The sequence below is a fragment of the Hipposideros armiger genome, unplaced genomic scaffold, assembly GCF_001890085.2.
Source record: "Hipposideros armiger isolate ML-2016 unplaced genomic scaffold, ASM189008v1 scaffold_17, whole genome shotgun sequence".
NCBI lineage: Eukaryota > Metazoa > Chordata > Mammalia > Chiroptera > Hipposideridae > Hipposideros > Hipposideros armiger.
The window spans coordinates 5,962,249-5,982,099 of record NW_017731367.1 but is presented as its reverse complement, the minus strand read 5'-3'; the positions used below and the strand labels follow the sequence as shown (position 1 = coordinate 5,982,099).

General features: G+C 60.8%; 1 protein-coding gene across 1 annotated transcript; it reads right to left on the bottom strand.

The window, feature by feature from the left end:
• Positions 1-4,236: 4,236 nt before the first annotated feature.
• KLHL30 (kelch like family member 30) lies at positions 4,237-16,473 on the bottom strand. Its single transcript, XM_019628044.1, has 8 exons — positions 16,390-16,473; positions 13,698-14,510; positions 12,253-12,388; positions 10,274-10,360; positions 9,587-9,742; positions 8,189-8,377; positions 7,194-7,339; positions 4,237-5,677 (listed from the first exon to the last, which is right to left on the bottom strand). The coding sequence occupies exons 2-8, from the start codon at positions 14,469-14,471 to the stop codon at positions 5,426-5,428; spliced, it is 1,740 nt and encodes a 579-aa protein (XP_019483589.1). The 5' UTR covers positions 14,472-14,510; positions 16,390-16,473; the 3' UTR covers positions 4,237-5,425.
• Positions 16,474-19,851: the final 3,378 nt, after the last annotated feature.

Below are 19,851 nucleotides of genomic sequence, written 5' to 3'. Positions count from 1 at the left end.
AGGTGCGGGATTTCCTGTGGGGTCTGGCTATGAGGGCAGCCCAGGCAAACAAGTGTGCCTGGCCATTCTTGGGCCCAGGGGCTTGTCCACGGGGCTTTTCTCCCCAGGGGGGTTGGGGGGGGAATGCTACGAGGCACTCGGTGGGAGGAAGGGGGCTCTCCTTGGTGGCCGGCCTGTCTGTGAGTACCTCGGAGTCTGTTTTGGAGAGCAGGAATTAACGCACGTGAGCTCTTGGGGCCTGCTCTACAATGAGCCGGGTTCACGGTGGGTGCTGTGTGGGGCAGACAGTGAGATCTGCCTGCCTCCCAGGCTGCCTGGGCAGTGTGGGTCCCTGGTGAGGCCACCAGCACCACGCCACAGGGTGGTGCCCTTAGACCTACGTGAAGACCGAGCTCCGGGTCACGTGGTCGGAACCCAGGACAGACCCAGCAGTGGGTTTGCTCACCAATTTGGTCCTTGAATGGCCATGTGGAGCAAAGGTCACATGTGGCTTTGGAGGAGGCACATCTAGGCTCTTTCAGCACTCACCCCTCTGAAACCCAGTTGACTGGTCTGTGAAGTGGGCATGATAACAGCTGGTGGCCCTGAGCCCTTGTCTGGATGCTGCTCGTGAGGGAGGTGTGAGCCGGCCAGACCAAAGTCAGGAGAAGGAGCCGGTGATGCTCAGCCTCCTGCACATGAGCCAGGATTCTGTCCACAGGGGCACGGGGCACGCTACCCTCAGGGCCAGATGCCATTGGGGCCCACCTACACCCCAGGAGGTGGGCTCAGGCTCTGCCATCTTCAGCAACACCAGGAATGTGTGGGTCAGAGAGACCCAACTGGGGGCTCATGTGATCCTTAAGATGTTCGTGGGACATCATGTCCACCTCACAGTGGGGGGCCCCAGCCCGCATGAGGCCAGCGTTGAGGTCAGGAGCTGTTGCCATGTGAAAACAGTTATTTTCCCAAACAGTGAACAATCCTAGTGATGTCATAGGCCCTGCAGAGGGCCCAAATCAAATCGGTTCTGGTGCTGGTGAAGCTCCTGGAACACTATCCCAAGGTGATGACACAGCCTGGCCCGGGGCAGGAGAGTACAGAGGGCGGGGGGCCTTTCAGGTAGGGTGCCCTGAGTGTTTCTGGGGTCACATTTCAAAAACCACATCCATTAAAGGAGGGCGGGGCCTAGCAAAGACTCACACAGGCCAACCACCTGATGGCACTGGACACCCCTCCCCCTGCAGCAGCCCACAGGGCCAGTAGTGGGGGCAGCATGGGGGAGTGGTTAACGAATCCCAGGGTGGAGGTACTGAGTGAGGGGCCACAGAAGGGGCTCAGGCAGAGCAGGGGGAGCCTCCCCCACGTGCCTTCACGCCTGGCTGAAATCTAATCCTCATTCTTGGGCCCTCATGTCACAGCCTCAGCCCTGGCTTCCCAGAGGCCTGATGCAGTCAAGCTGTTCCCATTCTCCTCTCTTCCTCCAGAGGAAGGACCTTTGCGGATGAAGTCATGGGAATGAAAGCTCCCTTTGCCCCGAAAACAGTGGAAGCCTGAAGTCGGCTTGTTGTGTGGCCTCCCGGTGTACAGACAGGCAAGCTTTGCTCTTTACCAGAGTCTCCCCAGCATGTGACATCATCTAATTCTCAAATCAGGTGATGATTCCCACTGCACGGATGGGGACACTGAGGCTCAGCTCTTGGGACTGGCCCAAGGTCACGATGCCACCAAATGAACCCTCATCCAGATCCAGCCCTCACAGCTTGAGGCCAGTAGCTCTGAGGAACCCACAGGCGCAATTCAATTCAGTGAACGTTTGCTCAGTTCTCGCTGGTGCCAGGCACAGGGTCAAGTGCTGTCCTCAGCCCGCCCTGGACAGGGCCCTGCACAGCTTTGTCTTTCTCACTTCCGCCCAGAGGGTCTCTTGGGTTGTTTCCTGCTAATTGTTTCCATGTTTCCAGTAGATTAATTTCAAAAATTACACTTTAGTTCACCTCTCAGTTTAATGCAAAAGAGTATAGATATCCGTGGCTCTGTTTGCCATTTTGGTAAGAATCACATTCTTAAATGTGACGGTGACTGAAATAACCCCAGCTCCTGGCCCTGAAGAGCCCATGGGACCATCTATTAGCTTTGAGGAAGTCACGTGGGCTCCTGCAGTGTTCATTCCACACAGGGAACTGATTACTTCCTCCGGGAAGGTCTCATCATGGGCATGTCACTCTTTTTTTTTTTTAAAGATTTTATTGGGGAATTGGGGAGCACGGAACAGCATTGGGGGATCGTGGAAGGGGAACAGACAAGTTGCTGTCCTTTTGTTCTTCAGTCTAGTTGTTGAGGATGTTGCTTCACACGCCAGCCATTGTACGGTGGCTCACGGCCGCTCACGCTGGCTGCCAGCCACACACGGTAGCTTATGGCAGCCCACTGCAGCAGGGGCTGCAGCCTAGCCATCGCTGGTGACTCATGGCAGCCCAGCTCCAGGTGGGCTGTTGTTCACCATCTTAGCTGTAGAGGGCGCAGCGTCACTCGTGTGGGATCCGAACCGGGGCCCTGCTGCTCAGAGCCGGCGTCCCAAGCCAGCTCGTAACCAACGCACCACTCGGCCGGCCCTGGGCACGTCATTCTTCAGAAGCAGCTTCCCGCCTGGCTGCCCCTTGTGCGCCTGGTGCTGGGGGCTCAGGAGAAGCAACGACAGCCACACTCCAGGCTGAGTGTCTGGCCCCGTGCTGGGCACGGGAGACCAACGACAAATGACCCGGCCCCGGAGGAGTGGGCATCCTTACGTGTACGTGGCTGTGAACACCTCTTCCCACCTTAAGTCAGTGACAGATTCCAGATGAGTACAGCAAGTCCTCACTTAACATCATCAATAGGTTCTGTGATGTTAAGCAAAATGACATATAACAAACCAAGTTTACCATAGGCTAGTTAATACAAACAAGAGTTAAGTTCTTATGGCATCTCATCAACAGTATAATGAAACAATGTTACTTGAGAACCTGCTGTGCTCATACTTTTTACTGGGCCAACTGGTCGACCAACCAGCTGGCGTGGTCATCAATTAACTACAGTGAACTGCCATTGGACCAGTCCATTTAATCACAAACATTTTCATGGGCATGTCAACTGCCTGATTTCAGCAATCATTGTCCTTAGTCCAGGGAAGATGCTCAAGAATCAAAGGGTCTTGTCAGGGAGGGCCTGGGAAGCCCAAGCCCAATGGGAATGGCTAGAGCATCCCTGGACTCTGGTTCACCTGGGTCCAAAGGGGGCTGAGCCCAAGATGGCGGTGCTGGGTCTGGCGATGGCGGGCACCATGTGGTCACCGAGGGCTGGGGTCTGATGCGGGGGTGTCTCAGGTTACCCAACACTTTCTGCGGGAAAGACAGCATGCATCCCTCCGGCAGACACGAGCACCCTGGGGCTGCGGAAATGGTTTTCCTCCGCCATGGGCCAGAGAGCTCGGTGGGCTCTGGCACACGTTCCAAGGCCGTCCATTACCCTTTCTGAAAGTCACAGCAGCTCCCACCTTCTAAAGAGTCCTTGTTTCCCTGGGGACTTTGATAAAGGGAGGGGGTGGCCTGGCTGACTACAGGGACATTCCTGCGTGAATCAGCACATTAGCGTCCTTCTTCGCAGGCATCTCGTGAGTGATGCTCTGTCCACCCTTCTCTGCCTGCTCTGTCCCCTGGGGCTGGCTGCTATGGTCTGTGTCAATGGCCTGTCTTCCCTCTGGTTCTATTTGGGTTCATCCAATGGAAGCACTAATGGGAGATGGGAGGGGGCGGGTAGAGGTGCAGGAAAGAGAGTGAGGCTGGGTCCCTGTTCCTGCACGTCCTCCCGACTGGGTCACGGTTGGCAGTGGCGACGGCTGCGTTCCTTTCGCAAAGGCCCGTCTCCTCCGCAGCCCCCCCTCCAGCTCTTTCTGGACTTTGCATCTGCTCCTTCCCTTGCTCCGGGGTCGGAGGGGCGGGCACGGCGCCCCGTGTTGCCCGCCCACCCGGAGCCTCTCCAGCCCCTGCCGAACTCCTGCCCCCTGCCCACGCCTTAGAAACGGCCCTTCATTAAACCCTCTTTCATTACGCTATTTGAGGGGTCGTCTGTTTCTTTCAGGGACCCTGAAGGATATAATTGCCTGATCCAGGTGCCTTGTGAGCAGAGGAGGGGCAGTTTGACACCCCAAGCTAAGGACCAGGCTCTGGAGCGGGAACTGCCCCCCATTACCACGGGGTGTGCAGGGGCAGAAACAGGCCTTACTCCAGGACACCCCCCCACTTTCCACCACCCATTTATGATAAAAGCAAGTCCATTCTGTCCTGCCGAGTCTTTATTTTGAAACAGCGCTTGGCTGAGCACCTTTAGTAACTGTCTGGAAACCTTTCAGATTTTCATCCAGAACGATTCAAGGACCCCAAAACCTTCATCCTCGTCTTCACCCACTCCACCAGCCGCCTCGGTGTCCTCGGGCCCGGGGCTCGTGCTCCTTTGGGAGCAGACACCCAGGAGGCCCTGCTATGTCTGGGGCCTAAAGGGCAAACTCAATTCTCCCACAAGAAATGGGTGTGAGAAGTCAGGTCTGGGAGCAAAGTGGGTGTAGTCTACAGAAGCTGGGGGGCCCAGGGCTCCTTCCTCAGGACCGGGGTGCCAGGTCTGCCTCCGGTCCCTGGTGGGGTTCAAGGAGCTGGTCCTGGAGAGGATACCCAGGTCTAGAGGGAGACAGACGGGACCTAACCAGGCCCTCAGCCAGTCAGTGCAGGTCCCTGACTTGCAGCCCTGTGTCATTCACGAAGCCAGTGACAAAGGGGAGGGCCACTTAGCACCCAGTGGGAGTCCGTCATTGTCCCCTTGGTGACAAACACAGTGCCTCATTCAGGACAAGTAAGAAGGAGCAGGGAGCCTGAGCCAGCTCTACCCAGGACCCCAGTCAAACTCGGGGACCCAGGGGTCTCAAGGGCTGGCCCGAGCCACCCTGAGTTAGGCCACATGCTGGCCGGAGGAGCCTATGGGGTGCTGCCTTTGTTTAAGAGGCCACCAGGCAGCAAGCCACCAACATGCCCGACAGGCCTCTCCGGAAGTCTTTGCAGGCTGCCCAGCCTCCCCAACAGCTTCAGCTGCCGGGGCCACTCCGCGTCACCCCTCATCGGCGCAGCTCTCTCTCCAGGGCACAGCCAACTCTGGGAGAGCCTGGAAGCTCTCACAGTGCTTCCCTGGACCCCCGGCCCCTTCCTCAGGTCAGACACCCCTGTGGGCTGGAGAGCTGCGTCCCCCTCTAAGCAGCCGTCCAGAGTCCCAGACCCCTGCCACTGGTCAGCTCAGAGTTTGTGTGGTGGCCTTGGAGACGAAGACTGTCCCTCTGACCTCCCTGGTGGCTCTGAGTGAACACACAAGCAAAAATAAACAGGGGGTCACCCAGCCGCTGCCTCCAGGTGTGACGGGGAGCGCCTCAGTGCTCCTGGGCAGGGCTGAAAGGCTGTGTCCACTTGGAGACGTCCAGGAAGATGGCAGAGGCCCCGTGGTACAGCCAGAGGAGGGGCAGGGCGCCGTGGCGGGTCCAGGTGTTGCACCCAGGGTCGTAAGCTTCCATCTCAACGTGGTAGTCGCCATCCATGCCCTGCCAGCGGCCACCCGTCACGTACAGCGCGTCGCCCAGAGGCACCAGGGAACCATTCTCGTGCAGGCTGTGCAGGGACTGAACCTGTGAACAGTCAGTGGTCAGTGTCCGGTGGGCAGCGGGAGGGTGGTGGCCAGGGGACATGCAGAGAGGACAGCCGGCACCCTACCCGACGTCCCCTCCAGGGCACCAGCACACCTGCCACCTGGGACGGCACCCCAAACTGCCCCTCCCCTTCTGACTCTCGTTTTAGTGGGGCGACCCCGCTGCTCCCCTCCCAACCTGCACCTCAGGACTGTGTTTCCAGTTCCTTCTTCCTCTCCTAACCCAAGTTTGCTCATTTCTGAAAGATGGGGAGTCAGAGGGAGACATGGAGGCCTGAGCCTGGAGCTGCCTCCCAGGGCGAGGTCTGGGCTGGACCTCCGATTCTCAGCTGCTCTCCACGGACAGATGTGGTGGCCTGAGCCCTGACAGATGCACGCTGGGGCCACTTGCCCCATGGACTTTCGCTCGGTCCTGGCACCCCTAGCCTTGGCCCATGACCTCAGGAGCGCCCTGAATAGGAGTGTGGGGTCAAGGCCAGTCGCTTGCCAGAGGCCAGAGAGGGCTGTGGGCCCTTCTAGAAGGGAGGCGGGAGGCGGCAGGGCAGGGGCCTGCCTGTGGCCGCCATGTGAAGACCACCGCCTCGGCCGGGAGAGGACCAGCGGGGCCCCGTCTGGCTGGGAGCCCTGCCCAGAGCAGTGGCGTGGGCTGGGGGAGGCCCGGCAGAGGCCCGGCTGAGAGGGCCCAGGAAAAAAGCCTCGCCTGGCAGGGTGCGCCCTGCACCTGTTTTGTTGCTCTGATGGGGGCCTCCGGTCAGCTGAGCGCTGACGCCAGGGACAGCTGTGGGCAGCAAGATCACGGAGACCCTACTGTGGCCTGGCCAGCACAGCAGCCTCCCTGGGTGGCTGTAAGAAGCAGTGCCGCCTCCTAGGGCCTCCAGGGACTGAGACTCTCAAGGCAGGTGGGGTGGGCCCAGGGCGTCTGGCTAGTGCTAAGGCCACGGCGGGCTCTGGGCACTGTCCCTCTTTCTTCTCCAGAAGAAACAGGAGAAAGGCCAGGGCTCCGGTGTCCCCGAGGGCATGTCTTGAGATGCCCACCTCCCACATAACCCCCTGGGCCAGTGGCAGAAGAGGAGCGCAGCAGCAGGCCTGGGAAATGGGGCGCCAAGAAGCTGGCTCTCCCACCTCACCTGCAGCCGAGGAACCTGCTCCCCTGCTTGACTACCCCCGGGGGTGGGAGACTCACTCCCTCTCAGGCCTGGCCAACACCAGGAAGGAAGCGCTTTCTCTCAGTCCACAGCTGGTCCCGAAACACCCCCAGCTGAGACGGAGCACAGGCCTTCCCGAGCCGGGGACAGAGCACCACGGGGACCAGCAGGCCCTGTCCTCGGCTCTGCCATCCTCACAGGGCTTGGCCCAGACTCTGCGCCCTCATCTGTCCCTTCACTGTCCTCCCGCTGTGGCGACAGCCCAGGTCCCGGGGCCCCCAGGGCTGCTCTCTGTGGTGTCATGCGTCTCGGGGGTGGAGGGTCGCACGGGGAGGCAAGGCTGAGGCCCACCTTCTGCCACAGGTTGGCCCCGGGGTCATACACGTAGACCTTCTTGGTGTTGTCGCCCACCAGGTAGAGCGCCCCCTGCAGGGCGGCGCAGCGCGGCGAGGACAGGTACTTGGGCAGGAACGGCGAGGCGATCATGCTCCACGCTTCTGCAGCGACACAAAGGTCAGGGGCTCACGGTCCTCAGGGCGCTCGGGTGGGGCTGACCCGAGGCGACACCCCCTCAGGCTCGGAGTGAGCCCCTTGCAGTGGGGGGTGGGGGTTCCAGAGACCCGAGCCCACTGCCTCCACCTCACTAAGCCTCCCTCTCCCCGGGGGTCTGAGGGTGGGGCTCAGGTTCAGGCCTCCCTCCGAGCTTCACCCTCAGGGCCTTGGCCCGGCCGCCGCCCCACCCGCCCCACCCCGACTGGGTGCCCTGGGCCTCTGCCTCCTTCCTGCCCGGTCCTCTCAGTCTGGTAGACTGGGGGCCCCCGACCCTGGCTCTAGCGGGTCTCCCATGGGATCCTCACACCCATCCTGCAAAATGGGTCCTGTTATCATCTCCACCGTCCAGGGGACAAGACAGAGGCTGAGAGACGAAGCAAGGAGGGCCTCTGAGCCTCGTGGGCACAGCCAGGGCCCAAACCCTGGCACCGAGCCCAGAGCCCGAGCTGGTGCCCATTGGGCTGTGGGGGCCTGGACCACCACCCCTGGCTCGTGAGGCTGGTTCCAGGCAGACACAGCAGCCAGAGTTTCTGGGCTCAGGGATGGGCTTCCCTGTCACCACCCCCAGTCCCCCTCGTTTGGGTGGGACTGTGGCTCTGTGTAGGTGACCCCTTCGGTTTCCCGCCTCCTGGGCCCCACCTGTCCTCGGGCCCCCACCCTCTCACTCACTGAGAAGAGACGGTAGCCTTGCAAAGGGGCCCAATGGCCACTTGCCCCTGTCCCTGGGTCCCACCTTGGCCCTCCCCTCCGACCCGCCTGTCCCAGGCCCACACCACACGCTGCTGTCCCCTCACCTGTGACCGGGTTGTAGCACTGCAGGGCCAGCGCGTTGTACTTGCAGGCGCTGGAGCCCACCAGGTAGAGCCGGCCCTGGCAGCCGGCCGCGGAGAAGTTGCTGACATACTTGAGGGCGGGGCTGACGGATGTCCAGGTGTCTGTGTACGGATCATAGCTCTCCACCTCCACCACGTCCAGAGTGGTGCCTGCAGGAGACGGGGATCAGGGCTGCAGGGGGCGGGGGTCAGGGGACGTTCCTGGACACACAGGGCCTGGGCTCTGGAGAGCTGGCAGGGCTCCCCCGGGTGCCCCAGGATGGGAAGGTGGTGGAGGGCATGGCCTGGCCAGGCAGGTGCGTTACCCCATTTCAGAGGGCAGCTGAGGTTCCGAGAGGTGAGGGTGCTAGCCCAAGGCCACACTGCCGAGAAGTGGTGTGGGCGGTGGGCACCTGGATGCAGGAATTCCCGACTCCAGAGTGATGATGGGGCCTCGTAATAAAGCCCTGCCACTCCCAACTCTTCTGAGGGAGCTGAGGGCACATTGGAGGGGTCCTGGTGGGAGCCCCAGGAGGCTGGCTCCCCAGGCCTCTCACATGGTGGGAGTCCTTCCCTGGGGTGGAGGAAGTCATCCCTGGGAGAGCTGTAGGCAGCTCCTGCCCCAGGCCCGGGTACAGCCTGGATGTGTGACAATGGGGACCTGCCAGGTGAGAGGGCATGCTGGGGACCCCAACTTGCCCTGGGCTCAGGACCTGTGCGTGCCCTTGCTCTTGGGCCAGACACGGCAACTATTGAGAGAAAAGGGACTGGCCAGGATAGGGGGCGATTTAGAAGTGGCCTCAGGGTCAGTTGTCACCTACAGAGCCCTTGGGAAACTCTCGCTCGTGCCACGTGCCACATGCATTTCGGTTTTCAATATTCATCCAACCGTGACATCCCTGGGGCGACTCCTTGCTCTGTGCTCAGGCTGCGGACATGGTAGGGACAAAGGGGACAGCAAAGGGTCCCACTGTGGGTTCCTTTACCCCAAGGAATTCACCGAGAAGGAGCCCCTGAGCTGAGACCCGAGCCTAAGGTTCTGGGACAGGAGTGTCATCTCCACTGGCAGCTTGAGGCCCCAGCTCCTCATGGGTCCCTTTCTGGGGATGGACTCATTGTCCTGCTTTCTGGGCAGCTGGCTACCCAGCACCTGAGCCTCCTGTGGCTGATGTCCAGCCTTTGCCAGGGCCTTGGCGTGGCTCCTGTGCACCCAGGCTCACAGCGAGCTCCTGAGGGCAGCAGCGGGGAGCAGCACCGTGGTCCCCGAGGCCAGTGTGGGGGCGGGGGCTACTGTTGCAGGGTTGAGAGGCTGCAGAGAGGTGGGGCCGGGGCTCAAATGCACAGGAGGTGGCCCTGGGAGGGTGGAGGGGGGGGCCTTACCGCCGATGGCGTAGATCTCCCCGTTGAGTGCTGCGCTGGCGTGGTTCGTGCGCGCCTTCAGCATGGGGGCCACGCGTTTCCAGGCTGCCTCCTTTAGCGGGAAGCACCAGGCCTGGGTGGTTGACCAGGTGTCCGTCTTGGTGCCCCGTGAGCCACCTGCCGGGACCAAGCTTCTGTCACTCAGGTACCCACCAGCCTGGGGTCTCTGGGTCAGTGGGGAGTGGGCACCAAGGCTCCTGCTCCCTTCTCCCCACACCAGGCCTCGTGCTGCCAGACCACTGCGCTGGGTGGGACCGTGGTGGCCCAGTCCAGCTGTGCAACTTGGACAGGTCCCTCCAAGCCCCATCAGCAAGGAGCACGAGGTTTCAGAGCCCCATCAGTGGGAGCCCTTTCCTAACCAAATCTTACAGGGACCCCCAACTTCTAGATATAAAAAAGCAGAGTGACCCCTCCCCACCGTCACACAGTTCTGTCTGGGGAGGCTCTGGCTGCAGCAAAGCTACCTGGGGTCCACGTCAGACAGTGTACACGGAACGGTTCCCTGAACCCATGTGTGGACGTGTGGGTTTTAAATTCCCTTGTTTTAATGTCATGGAAAGTTCTAGAAGACTCTTGACTAAACTGTCGGGAATCCCACAGGTGTTACATTCAGATCGGCTACTCTGCGGGGAGCCCCGACCTGCCCACCTGTGACGTAGATGCTGTTGTTGAGCGCGGCCAAGGAGAAGCCCCACTTGTGGTAGTCGGGGAAGTCTGGGAGCGCCATCCATCGCTCTGGCAGGAAGAGAGACGCGGGGTCAGCGTGCAGAGCTCACTGCTGGGCCCCCCCCTGCCCAGCGCCTCTTCCACTCTGTGGGTGCAGGGACGTCCCCTCATCAGCCGAAGGGAAAGCGGGGGTCTCAGCTGTCGCAGTGGTGGGGGGACACCCCTAGTGGGGCAGGATCCAAAGCGGCCCTGGGTGCCCCGTGTGCTGCTCAGCCCGGCTCCTGGCAACCCCCACCTCTCCATGTGCCCCTCGGAGCCCGGCACCCAGGCGGGACACAGGGTTGCCCCAGGGTGAGCTCGGGAGGCTGGTCTCACCCTGACCCTGCAGTTGACCCCGCAGTTGACCCCACTGACCCAGACAGGTCTGGTCCCACCTCAGTCAGAGGGATGATGGGTTAAGGGGCCTGGTCTCTAGTCACCAGTGGGTTATAACAGAAACATCATTCATTCACTCATTCTTTATGCATTTGCTCACCCTGAGCACCTTCTGTGCTCACTTGAGCCAGGGGCCTGCGGGGGCCCAACACGGGCCTGCGGCAGGCAGAGTGGTCCACAGCCCAGCTCCCACGCCCCAGCTGTGTGGCCTGGGACAAGCCTCAGCCTGGTTCCTCATCTACTGAATACGGATAATTCCCACCTTCCAGGGAGGTGTGGGGAGCACGTGAGATGATGAGTGTCGGTCACACGGTGACTGCTCAGCCAGAGGTGACTTGCAGGACAGAAATGCCCTGAAGTCAGACCTGCCTTCACGGAGCTACATGAGGTAAACTGAGGCAAGAGATGAGACAATGCTTTGAAAAAATCAAAATCAATGAATGTGGGAACGTTTAAGTCCTATAAGCGGACACACTGTGGGTGTTTCTAGAAGGCTGTAGGCGAGTCGCCGCATCCCTGGGGACGTGCCCTGGGAAGACTGTTTACTGTTGACAGCAGCTTTCTGGACACGTGGAACTCCAGGTCTTGCCAGGCAGGAACTACGTGTCCCCCTGACTCATGTCTGTGTCACCCCAGGGTGGGGATTGCCCAGAAGTCACCAGGCCTTTGTTTGCCAGCATCCCCCCCTTCCACCCTCCCAGTGGGGTCCAAGGGACAGCTGCTCCCAGGCAGAGCCAGGCGAGCTCATCTCCTGACGTCAGCCCCCAAATCCCCTCTCGTCAGCCTCTGACCTGGGACAACTGGCCCCGAGCCTGAAAGCCACTGATGCCATGGCATGGCTGGCAACCTGCCCGGCGGCCCCAGGACACCAGCCGGCCTGCATCAGTGCTGACTGAAGAGCTTCCTGGGGCCCCCACGCCCCCAGCCAGAACCCCTACTGCCTGCTCACTCTTCTTCATTTCCCTGTGAGGGGCCCCAGGCAGGAGAGCCACACCCAAATGGCAGGCCTCGCCCTGTGCCCATTGGCTCCGCATGTCAGCTGTGTGAGCCCACTTCACAGAGGAGGAAACTGAGGCTTGGGACGGGGGTAGTGAGGAACGACCTGCTTAAAGTCTGGAATTAGCGTCTCGTTTGGGCTGATTCAGAACCTGAGCTCTCAGCCCTCAGGCTGCTCGCACCCCAGCCGGGGCCATGGCTCCATCAGGACAAGGGCAGGGAGCAGCCGCCAGCCGGGCCTCCCGCCCCACACGGTGCAGCCTTGGCAGCAGAGCCCTTTACTGGGGGTCTGAGGCCCTAAAAGACGAAACTGAGTCCTGTCACTGGAGGGAGAGGGGCTCACGGTGCCCCACTAGAAGCCTCCCCGCCCCCACTGTGGCCCCTAGACCCCCCTGCAGCCCCAGAAGACCCAGGCACACCCAGGACGGGCCCTGTTCTCTGTGTATCTCACTCGCTCCACCTGCAAGGTGCACACGAGTGGCTCCCATCAGGACACGGGGTCCTGAGCTCTAGACGCCGGGTGTACTCACTGGCTTTGATGTTGTAGAAGGTGAAGTTCCCGGGGAGCGGGGCGGGCGGGCCGGCACCCTCCTCATCCTCCTCCAGCGCCCGCCCGCCCACCACCACCAGCACCTCCTCCAGCTCCTGCGGCAGGGCGGGCAATGCCTGTGGGCCAGGAGGGCTGCGGTCAGAGGGACAGGGTGGCCACTGTCTCCCTGGGCCCTGGGCCCAGGTGCTGGCAGGCCTTAGCGGCCTTTCCTTAGGCAGGTGGTGGCCTGGACAATTAGGGGCCGCTGTGGGTCGCCAGGTGTGCCCCTGTGTCGGTGCACATGTGTGGGGTAAGGCGAGCTTCAGTGTGTGTGTGCCTCTGTGTGTGCCCATGTGGTGACAGCGGCAAAAGTCAAAACTGGGAGAGGTGGGGCGGCAGGTCCCTGTGTGCCCCAAATGCGAGGGCTGCTCTCTTCCCAGCAGTCACCACAGGCCTTCTGGAGGCATTCTTGCACCCATCTTTGGAACCGACCCCCAGATGCTGCCCTCAAGCCCCCATACAAGCCTCCCCTTGCACCCTGGGGGCCCTGCTCCCCTGGGCCGGCATGTAGCACCCTGAACTAGGATGGCCGTGGCCAGTGGGAAACGCTGTGATGGTTCCACCCTGGTTGGTGAGTAGCCACTGTCCAGGGCTCCCAGGACCCAGGGGTCCCACTGCCTCTCTGGCCTATGTAATGCCCGAACCTCTCACCACCAGCAATTACAAGGTGACCACCTATCGGGGCAAGGCCCCCAACCAGCCCCACCACCAGGCCGGCCTTCGTGCCTGGCGGTGCAAGGGTTAGCTGCCACCACGCAGCCATCCCTGGCCTGAGCCACATCTTTGTCCCCAGACTTGGCTCCTGAGACATCCTCTGGAGCAAAGCCCTCCGCAGGCTGCCCAGCACACGTGGACTTACTGGCCTCTTGTCTCTGCCACACCCTGGCCTATCACTTCATTAGGACCTGCCTTGCCCGCCAGGCCCGCTGCCAGCCCAAATAGGAAATTGTGCTCCATAAACGCTTGAGCAGCTTCCTAAGGGGCAGGTGGCGGCCGCTGCCATGCCCGTCTGTGGTCCTTGCCAGTGAGCAAGCTGGGCCTTCTTGTCTGATTGGTTTTCCTCCTGCTGAGCTCCTATCCCTCCTCTGAGGCCCAGCTCAGATGCTCCCTCCTCCAGAGAGCCCTCCCTGACTGCCCGCCTCTCCAAGGATGCCCCTCACCCAGTGCTGGCCTTTCTCAGGCCCCCTTAGGTCTATTTCCAGGTTTGAGCCTGCTGAGCAGAGGGGTCCTTCAGGACAGGGGTTGAGAAGGATCCCTCCTGGGTTCCCCTTCCCCTCACATTTGGGCATGGCACGCACAGGGGCACAATCTGTACTTGGGGGTGAGTGGTGTATTCTCCACCCCCATGCGGGTGAAGTCTCTGAGGTTACCCCCACACACACTCACCCCATCATGGCCCTGGGACAGGGCCGCCCGGCACGCCTCTGACTCCAGGATCAGCGGCTCTGTGGCCAGCAGCTGCTGCACGCAGGGCCTGGGCACGGCATCCAGCTGCACCAGGCCGAGCAGCCCGGGCAGGAGGGCGGCCCGGGCCTGCGGGTTGTGGCGCACCCAGCGCAGCAGGGCCTCCAGCCGGCTTTGCTCTGGCTGTGCCTGCAGCAGGTCGCTGGCCAGGCAGGTGGCCAGCCGGTCTTGGGACAGCTGCAGGAACTCATCTTCCCGTGCCACGGCCTCAAAGTTCTCCCGCAGGAAGGCCCAGGCCTTGGCGGCCACGCCCAGCAGCCCCTGCTGCTCCCCAAACTCACAGATACCCAGGCAGTTGGTGGCGTCCAGCTGCTGCTGCAGGTAGCGGCCGCAGGCCTTCTGCACGGCGGGGAAGTGGAGGCACGCGGCTGTGCGTGTCAGCGCCTCCACGTTGGCCTGGGTGATGGTCAGCCGGCCAGTGTACACGAAGTCCACCAGCTGCCCCACCACGGCGGCCTCCACATCCCGCAGCTCCACGCGCGCCGAGAAGCTCTCGGCAAAGTCGCCCGCAAACATGGCGTGGAAGTAAGGGCTGCTGAGCGCCAGGAGGCCACGGTGGCAGGGCAGCTCCCGGCCACCCACCAGCAGCGTGACGTCGGCCATCTTGGGCTGCGAGCGCAGCCGCAGCAGCCCGTCCAGCATGTTCTGGGCGTGTGAAGGCAGCTGGAAGTCCATGTCGTCCATGTTCCGCACCATGACGCCCGTGCCAACGTGGCGTCCCCCGGGAAGAAGCCCCTAGGGCGAGAAGGGAGCAGGGTGGGCGGGGGCGGCGGGCGGTGGGGCGGGCAGGGGCGTCTCATCCACCCACATCCTGCCCGCCCCTCACCAGGCCTTGGCTGAGCATCAGTGAGGTGTGAGGTGCTTGACCCAGCATCTCCCCTGACCCAGGCCGGTAGGCACTAGTGTCATTCACTTTACACGGGGGAGGCTGAGGCCTAGGGAGGCTGGGAGGCTTACCCACAGCCAGGCAATCAGGGCAGGATGGGGCCGGCAGGAGGCCCCAAGCCCTGGGCCCCACAGAACAGACCCCAGGGCCCCCCAGTGGCTTCCGCTGCTCCTAGATCCATCATGGCTGGGGAGGGCATAGGGACGCCGGAGAGGTTTCTCGCCCCACTGACTCTCACTGTCTGTGGTCACACAGAGCCTTGGCTGGCCATGACCCTGCTGGGCATCTTGGGGAAGACATGTCCCTCTCTGGTCCCAGTTTCCTCCTCTGCAGATTGAGAGGCTGGCAGTGAGAGGGCTGTGTGATCATGCCCTGCACAGCCGCTCATGCTGACTGCTCCCGCGAGCCCAGCCACGTCCCACGGGTGGCTCACGCATTCACCACTTAGCCCTCACGACAGCCCTGTGAGGTGTGTGCTGTTAGCATTCCTTTTGCAGGTAGGGAAACTGAGGCACAAAAGGTTCCAGTCGCTTGTCCAAGATCACACAGCACGAGGTGAAGGAGCCAGACGCAGGGGGCCCCTGTCCTGAACCCCAGGTTCCCCATCGCCATGTGTGTTTGGTAAAGACAAACCAAGGGAAACATTCTAGAGAGTGATTCTGTGTCCCAGTGTTCATATCCTCTGGTTCAGCAAATCCACTTCTGGGCTTATTTAGCTATTTGCATATTTATTTATGTATTTTTGATATTCTACGCTAAGAAAGCCTCCACCAGGAAATAAAAGGTCTGAATGGAGGCAACCATCCCGAGTGACCCACAGCAGCAAAACGCTGCACCCCAGAGAAATGGTCTGTCCACCAGGGGGCGCCTTCCGGAGCCATCAGGGTGTCCATGGGGACAAAACGCTTGCTGAAATAAGTCTGATCAAAATGACAAAGCCCCAGAAAGAGAAGCGGTGACTATGGACGCCCAGGGGTTGGAGAGCCTTGCTGAGCTATGATGCTGGCTCCAGTGGTGGGAACCGGAGACCTCCCTCCCTGACGGGTACCCGTCTCCATCCTACATTATAGCGACGGACCCAGGGAGCCCACCTCGGGGCCGGACGGCCTGCCTGGGCTCGTGCCCGGACAGGTGAGGTCAGTGGGCCCCGGCCAGCGTCCACCCGGCCTGACCCCCTCCCAGGGAGGCCCTCTAGCTGGTAATGGCGGCTTTGCCCTCTCAAGGAGGAGACAGGAGCTCAGCCCGCCAGCTGCCGCCCCCAGGCCCTGCGCTCCATCATCGCTGTCTTCTCTTTGGCCAGCTGCTGCCATGACGGGGGCCAGCGCCCAACCGCCTTCCCGTGAGGCCTCAGAGGTGTCTGCTGACACCTGCCAGCCTGCAGTCCCAGCTCAGGGTGGGGGCTTCCGGAGGGGCAGGGCCAGAAGCGAGGAGGGCTGAGGGGGCAGGACAGCAAGGGAAGGGCCTTCATCAGGCTCAGGCCGGTGACCAGATGCCACGGCCCTGGCTGCAGTCAGGGTGTGACCCAGCACACCCCTGGCACCCCAGCCAGGACACGGAGGGGAGAGTGCCTGTCGAGCCCCCACCCCACCCTGAGGGGCTTGATCAGGGTCTGGGGCCTCTCGCCAAAGTGCCCAGCACTGTGATCGCCAAGCCCGCTGGGCTGTCCCACTGTGACCCGTCCTCCCCTCCCCCTCGGCTGCCCCCACTCCAGAGCCCTGTGGACCCTACCTCTGAGTCGGCCCCTGGAACCTGTTGCTGAGATCTCAGTCTGAAGAACAGGACTGACCAGCCGGCCGAGGGGGCATGGAGAGCCTGCTGGGCTGGGCTGGGTGGTCACGTGGGGACCGGAGGGTATTTTTAGCCTCTGTCTGCACTGGGAGGGAGGGTGGTGAGGGATGGGCCGGGCGGGGGAAGGAGATTGGTGTCTCCTCCTGGACTGTCTGCTCTGAAGGCTCACATGGGCCACATCGGGGCAGGAAGCTGAGGCCTCTGGGACCAGGGGCCAGGACAGACAGCAGGACGCATTCCAGGGCAGGGGCGAGTGTGGGCTTCACCTCTCCCAGTGGCACTGGGCTGACTAGGGTGGGGGTGCAGCTCCCCCTTCCTGCTTTCTTGTCTGCAAGAGGGGACAGTGGGATAGCCTGTGCTGGGGTTTCAGGAGGGCACACGGAGGCCCCGGCCCGGACCCCGTCATTGTGAGGGTCAGACAGGCACCCTCACGATGACAGTGGTTACTGAAAGGTGCCCATGTGGTCTCGTGTCCTGCCAAGTGGGAGAAAGTGAGTCATGAGGAGATGCAACTTGGTCAGCAAAGGCTTCCAAAACATGGGTTCCATGGTGGCCGTGGGGCAGCCTTCGGTGGTTAAGGGGGTGCCCAGAGCGGGGAGGCATCCCTGAGTGTCCCACCAGGCTGGTGATGGGGACGCAGGATCCTGAGACCCTGTCCCCATTGTATCGTGGCCTTGACCTCGGGGCTGCCCTGGTGTCTTCATTAGTTGTGAGAGCCAAAGACAGCCAAGAAATGGGGTCATCTAAAAATACAGCAGCAGTGACTCTGGGCCTCCCCTGCAGCGCTGGCTCATGGCGCTCACTGGTAAACCCTCATGTTTGGGTCTCAACGGGGCTCCGGACCAGGACGCTGAGGGGCGTCTCCGACATCTCTCATGTCAGTGGTCAGAGCACAGCTTCCCAGACGCGGGCCTGCAGGTACACAGAGAGAAGCCGCGGCTCGGGGTGGCCAGGTGGGGGCCTCTACCTGTTGACCCCTCCTTGCTTTACCCCTATGGGTCTTACTAATACAACCGTTTCTAGGTGTGCAGGGGAGCGTGAGGGAGGCCCAAGTCTGACGGAGGCCTCCCAGTGCCCACTAGGGAGTGGCTTGATGGTCTTACAGTGCCGAGAGGCCCAGGCGGCCCCCAGAGTGACAGCCCTCATTCCTGAGAAAGTTAGGTCATTTCTCCAAGGTAGCAAGGCATCATGACAGCTTGGGCCCGGGACGGATGGCCTCTGCCCCACCAGCACAGCTGCCGGCCCTGCTACCTGCTGAGGAGATGGCTGTGAGCTGGGAACCACACCCCTCTTCTCCTGTGTGCAGTCTAGTTGAGGACACAGCTGTTACACAATCACCACAATGATTGATTCGCTAACTATCAGTTCACAAGGAGTTCCCACACTCTGCTCACTCACAGGCCTCCTGGTTCCACACGCTTCACTCCCCGGCCCAGCCCAGCCCACGGTCGGGAAAGGGCCAGGAGGGCAGTTCCAGGCTCTCGGCCTCACGTGGAAAGGTGCTGGCTCGGGTATTAGATGGCCATCAGCTGTAGCCAGTTGGCCATTAGCTACTGTTGTTTTGCATATAACTGCCGCAGCTGCGTTAGCAAGCGTGGGTGTTGCCGATGGTGCAGGTCCTGCGGACCCTGCTTCCTGTGTCTCCCTGGCCGCCACTGAGACTGTGGTGCAGGGAGACCCCTAGTTGGGGTGCTGACGGACGTTTGCTTCTCGTGTCTCGACCAGCCGCCATCGAGAATATAATATAGTGGCATGAACCCCCTACCTGTGGCTCCGTTGCTGTTCCTGTCCGGTCTCCCCGAGTCCTATGTTTATCTGCGGGAAGCCGAGCCCCAGTATGACACCCAGTTCAGCCCAGCTCAGCCCAGTCGAGCCCAGCCCAGCCCGAGGCCCTGCCCCTGCCCCCGACAGTCTCAGGACCTTGCCCCAGCCTTAGCATTAGCCTCGTGTGGGGAGAGGACACTCATGGATGTCCCCAGCTCTCACTGTTCCCAGCACTATTACGGGGAGGGCACTGGAGGGCCACAGAGGATGTGGTCGTGGCCTGTCCCACTCCCCCTCCGTTTGCAGGCAGAGCACGAAAGGGTTAACGAGCTCCTGCCTCCGGGCTGGAGGAAATGCAGACATGGGATTCTGAGGAGAGGCTGCTGTCACCAGGAGCGACCCAGCTTGGGCACACAGCAGAGGCCTTCCAGGGACATGGGGATCGGAGGCCCAGCACCTCGCATGATAGGTCAGTTTGGGAAACTTGACACCAGGGGCCCAACAGATTACTCCCAAGAGTGGTGCAGTTTTTAAAACTATGCTGCTGGTTTCTTTTTACGATGACAAAAATAACACAAGCTGTTATTAAAGGTGGAAAGTTTGGAAAACACAGAGAAATATAAAGCAGAAAATGTGACCAGCAAAAGACAACCCCCACTAATTAACACACTGGTCTCTTCCTTCTGTCTGTCACTGTCAACGCTAGAATGACTGCAGGTATGTTTCTGGGTCCTGTATTATCACTTATGTTGCATCACAAGCATTTATGATGCGATTGGTCTTTGAAAATATGATTTTAAACTTCACCCTAAAAGGGATGCATCACCTTAAGAAGTTGGAAGTGACATCCAGTCACTTTATTGACAGACATTTGGGTTGTGCGCCATTTCGGACGATGACAACTAATCCGGTGTCACTTCTGTGATGACTTCCCCGGAATAGATTGAGAGGGTGAAAGCATCCAGCTTACAGACCGATGCACGGACAAGTGACGAGGGCCGTCCAGCTTGGGCGAGTGACGCACTGTCTCCAGCAGGCGGTAAACTGTCCCCCGAGTTGCCTGGCACCTTCGGGCTGTGAGGCTGTCCCAGGGCACCAGGCGCCCCCTTCCGATGTCTTCCCACCTTACTTGCTTACAGTATCTCTTATTCCGCCTGGGGTTTATTTGGGGCACAGGGTGCTGTCAGGTCATCCCTTTTCCCCCTCTAAAGTAGTTGACCAATGCCTGTAGGACGGTAATGGAGAAACCCTTCTTCTACACGGCATCCCTATCTCAGGGCCGTGATTTCTGGGCGTAGGGTCTCAGCTTTCTCTATTCTGGCTTGTTGATCTGGGGGCTGTATTCTGGGGTCAGAACCTCCATGTTTGATGGACTATTGCTCTATAACTATGACCTCTTCCTATCTGAAATGTGAGCCTCTTCGTTACCCCTTTAAAATTTCTCGTCTGCTGTATTAGTTTGCTGTCAGCATAACAAATGACCCCACAATCCAGTGTCTGAAAACAATAAATGTTTATTATCTCGCACAGTTTCTGGGCGCGGCAGCCGGCGTCCCGCCTTCGGTACAGCTTTGTTTTCCTGGTTTGTGCCGCACACAGGTATGTGCCAGGGAGAGGGCTGCGCTTCTCTCTCTCCTG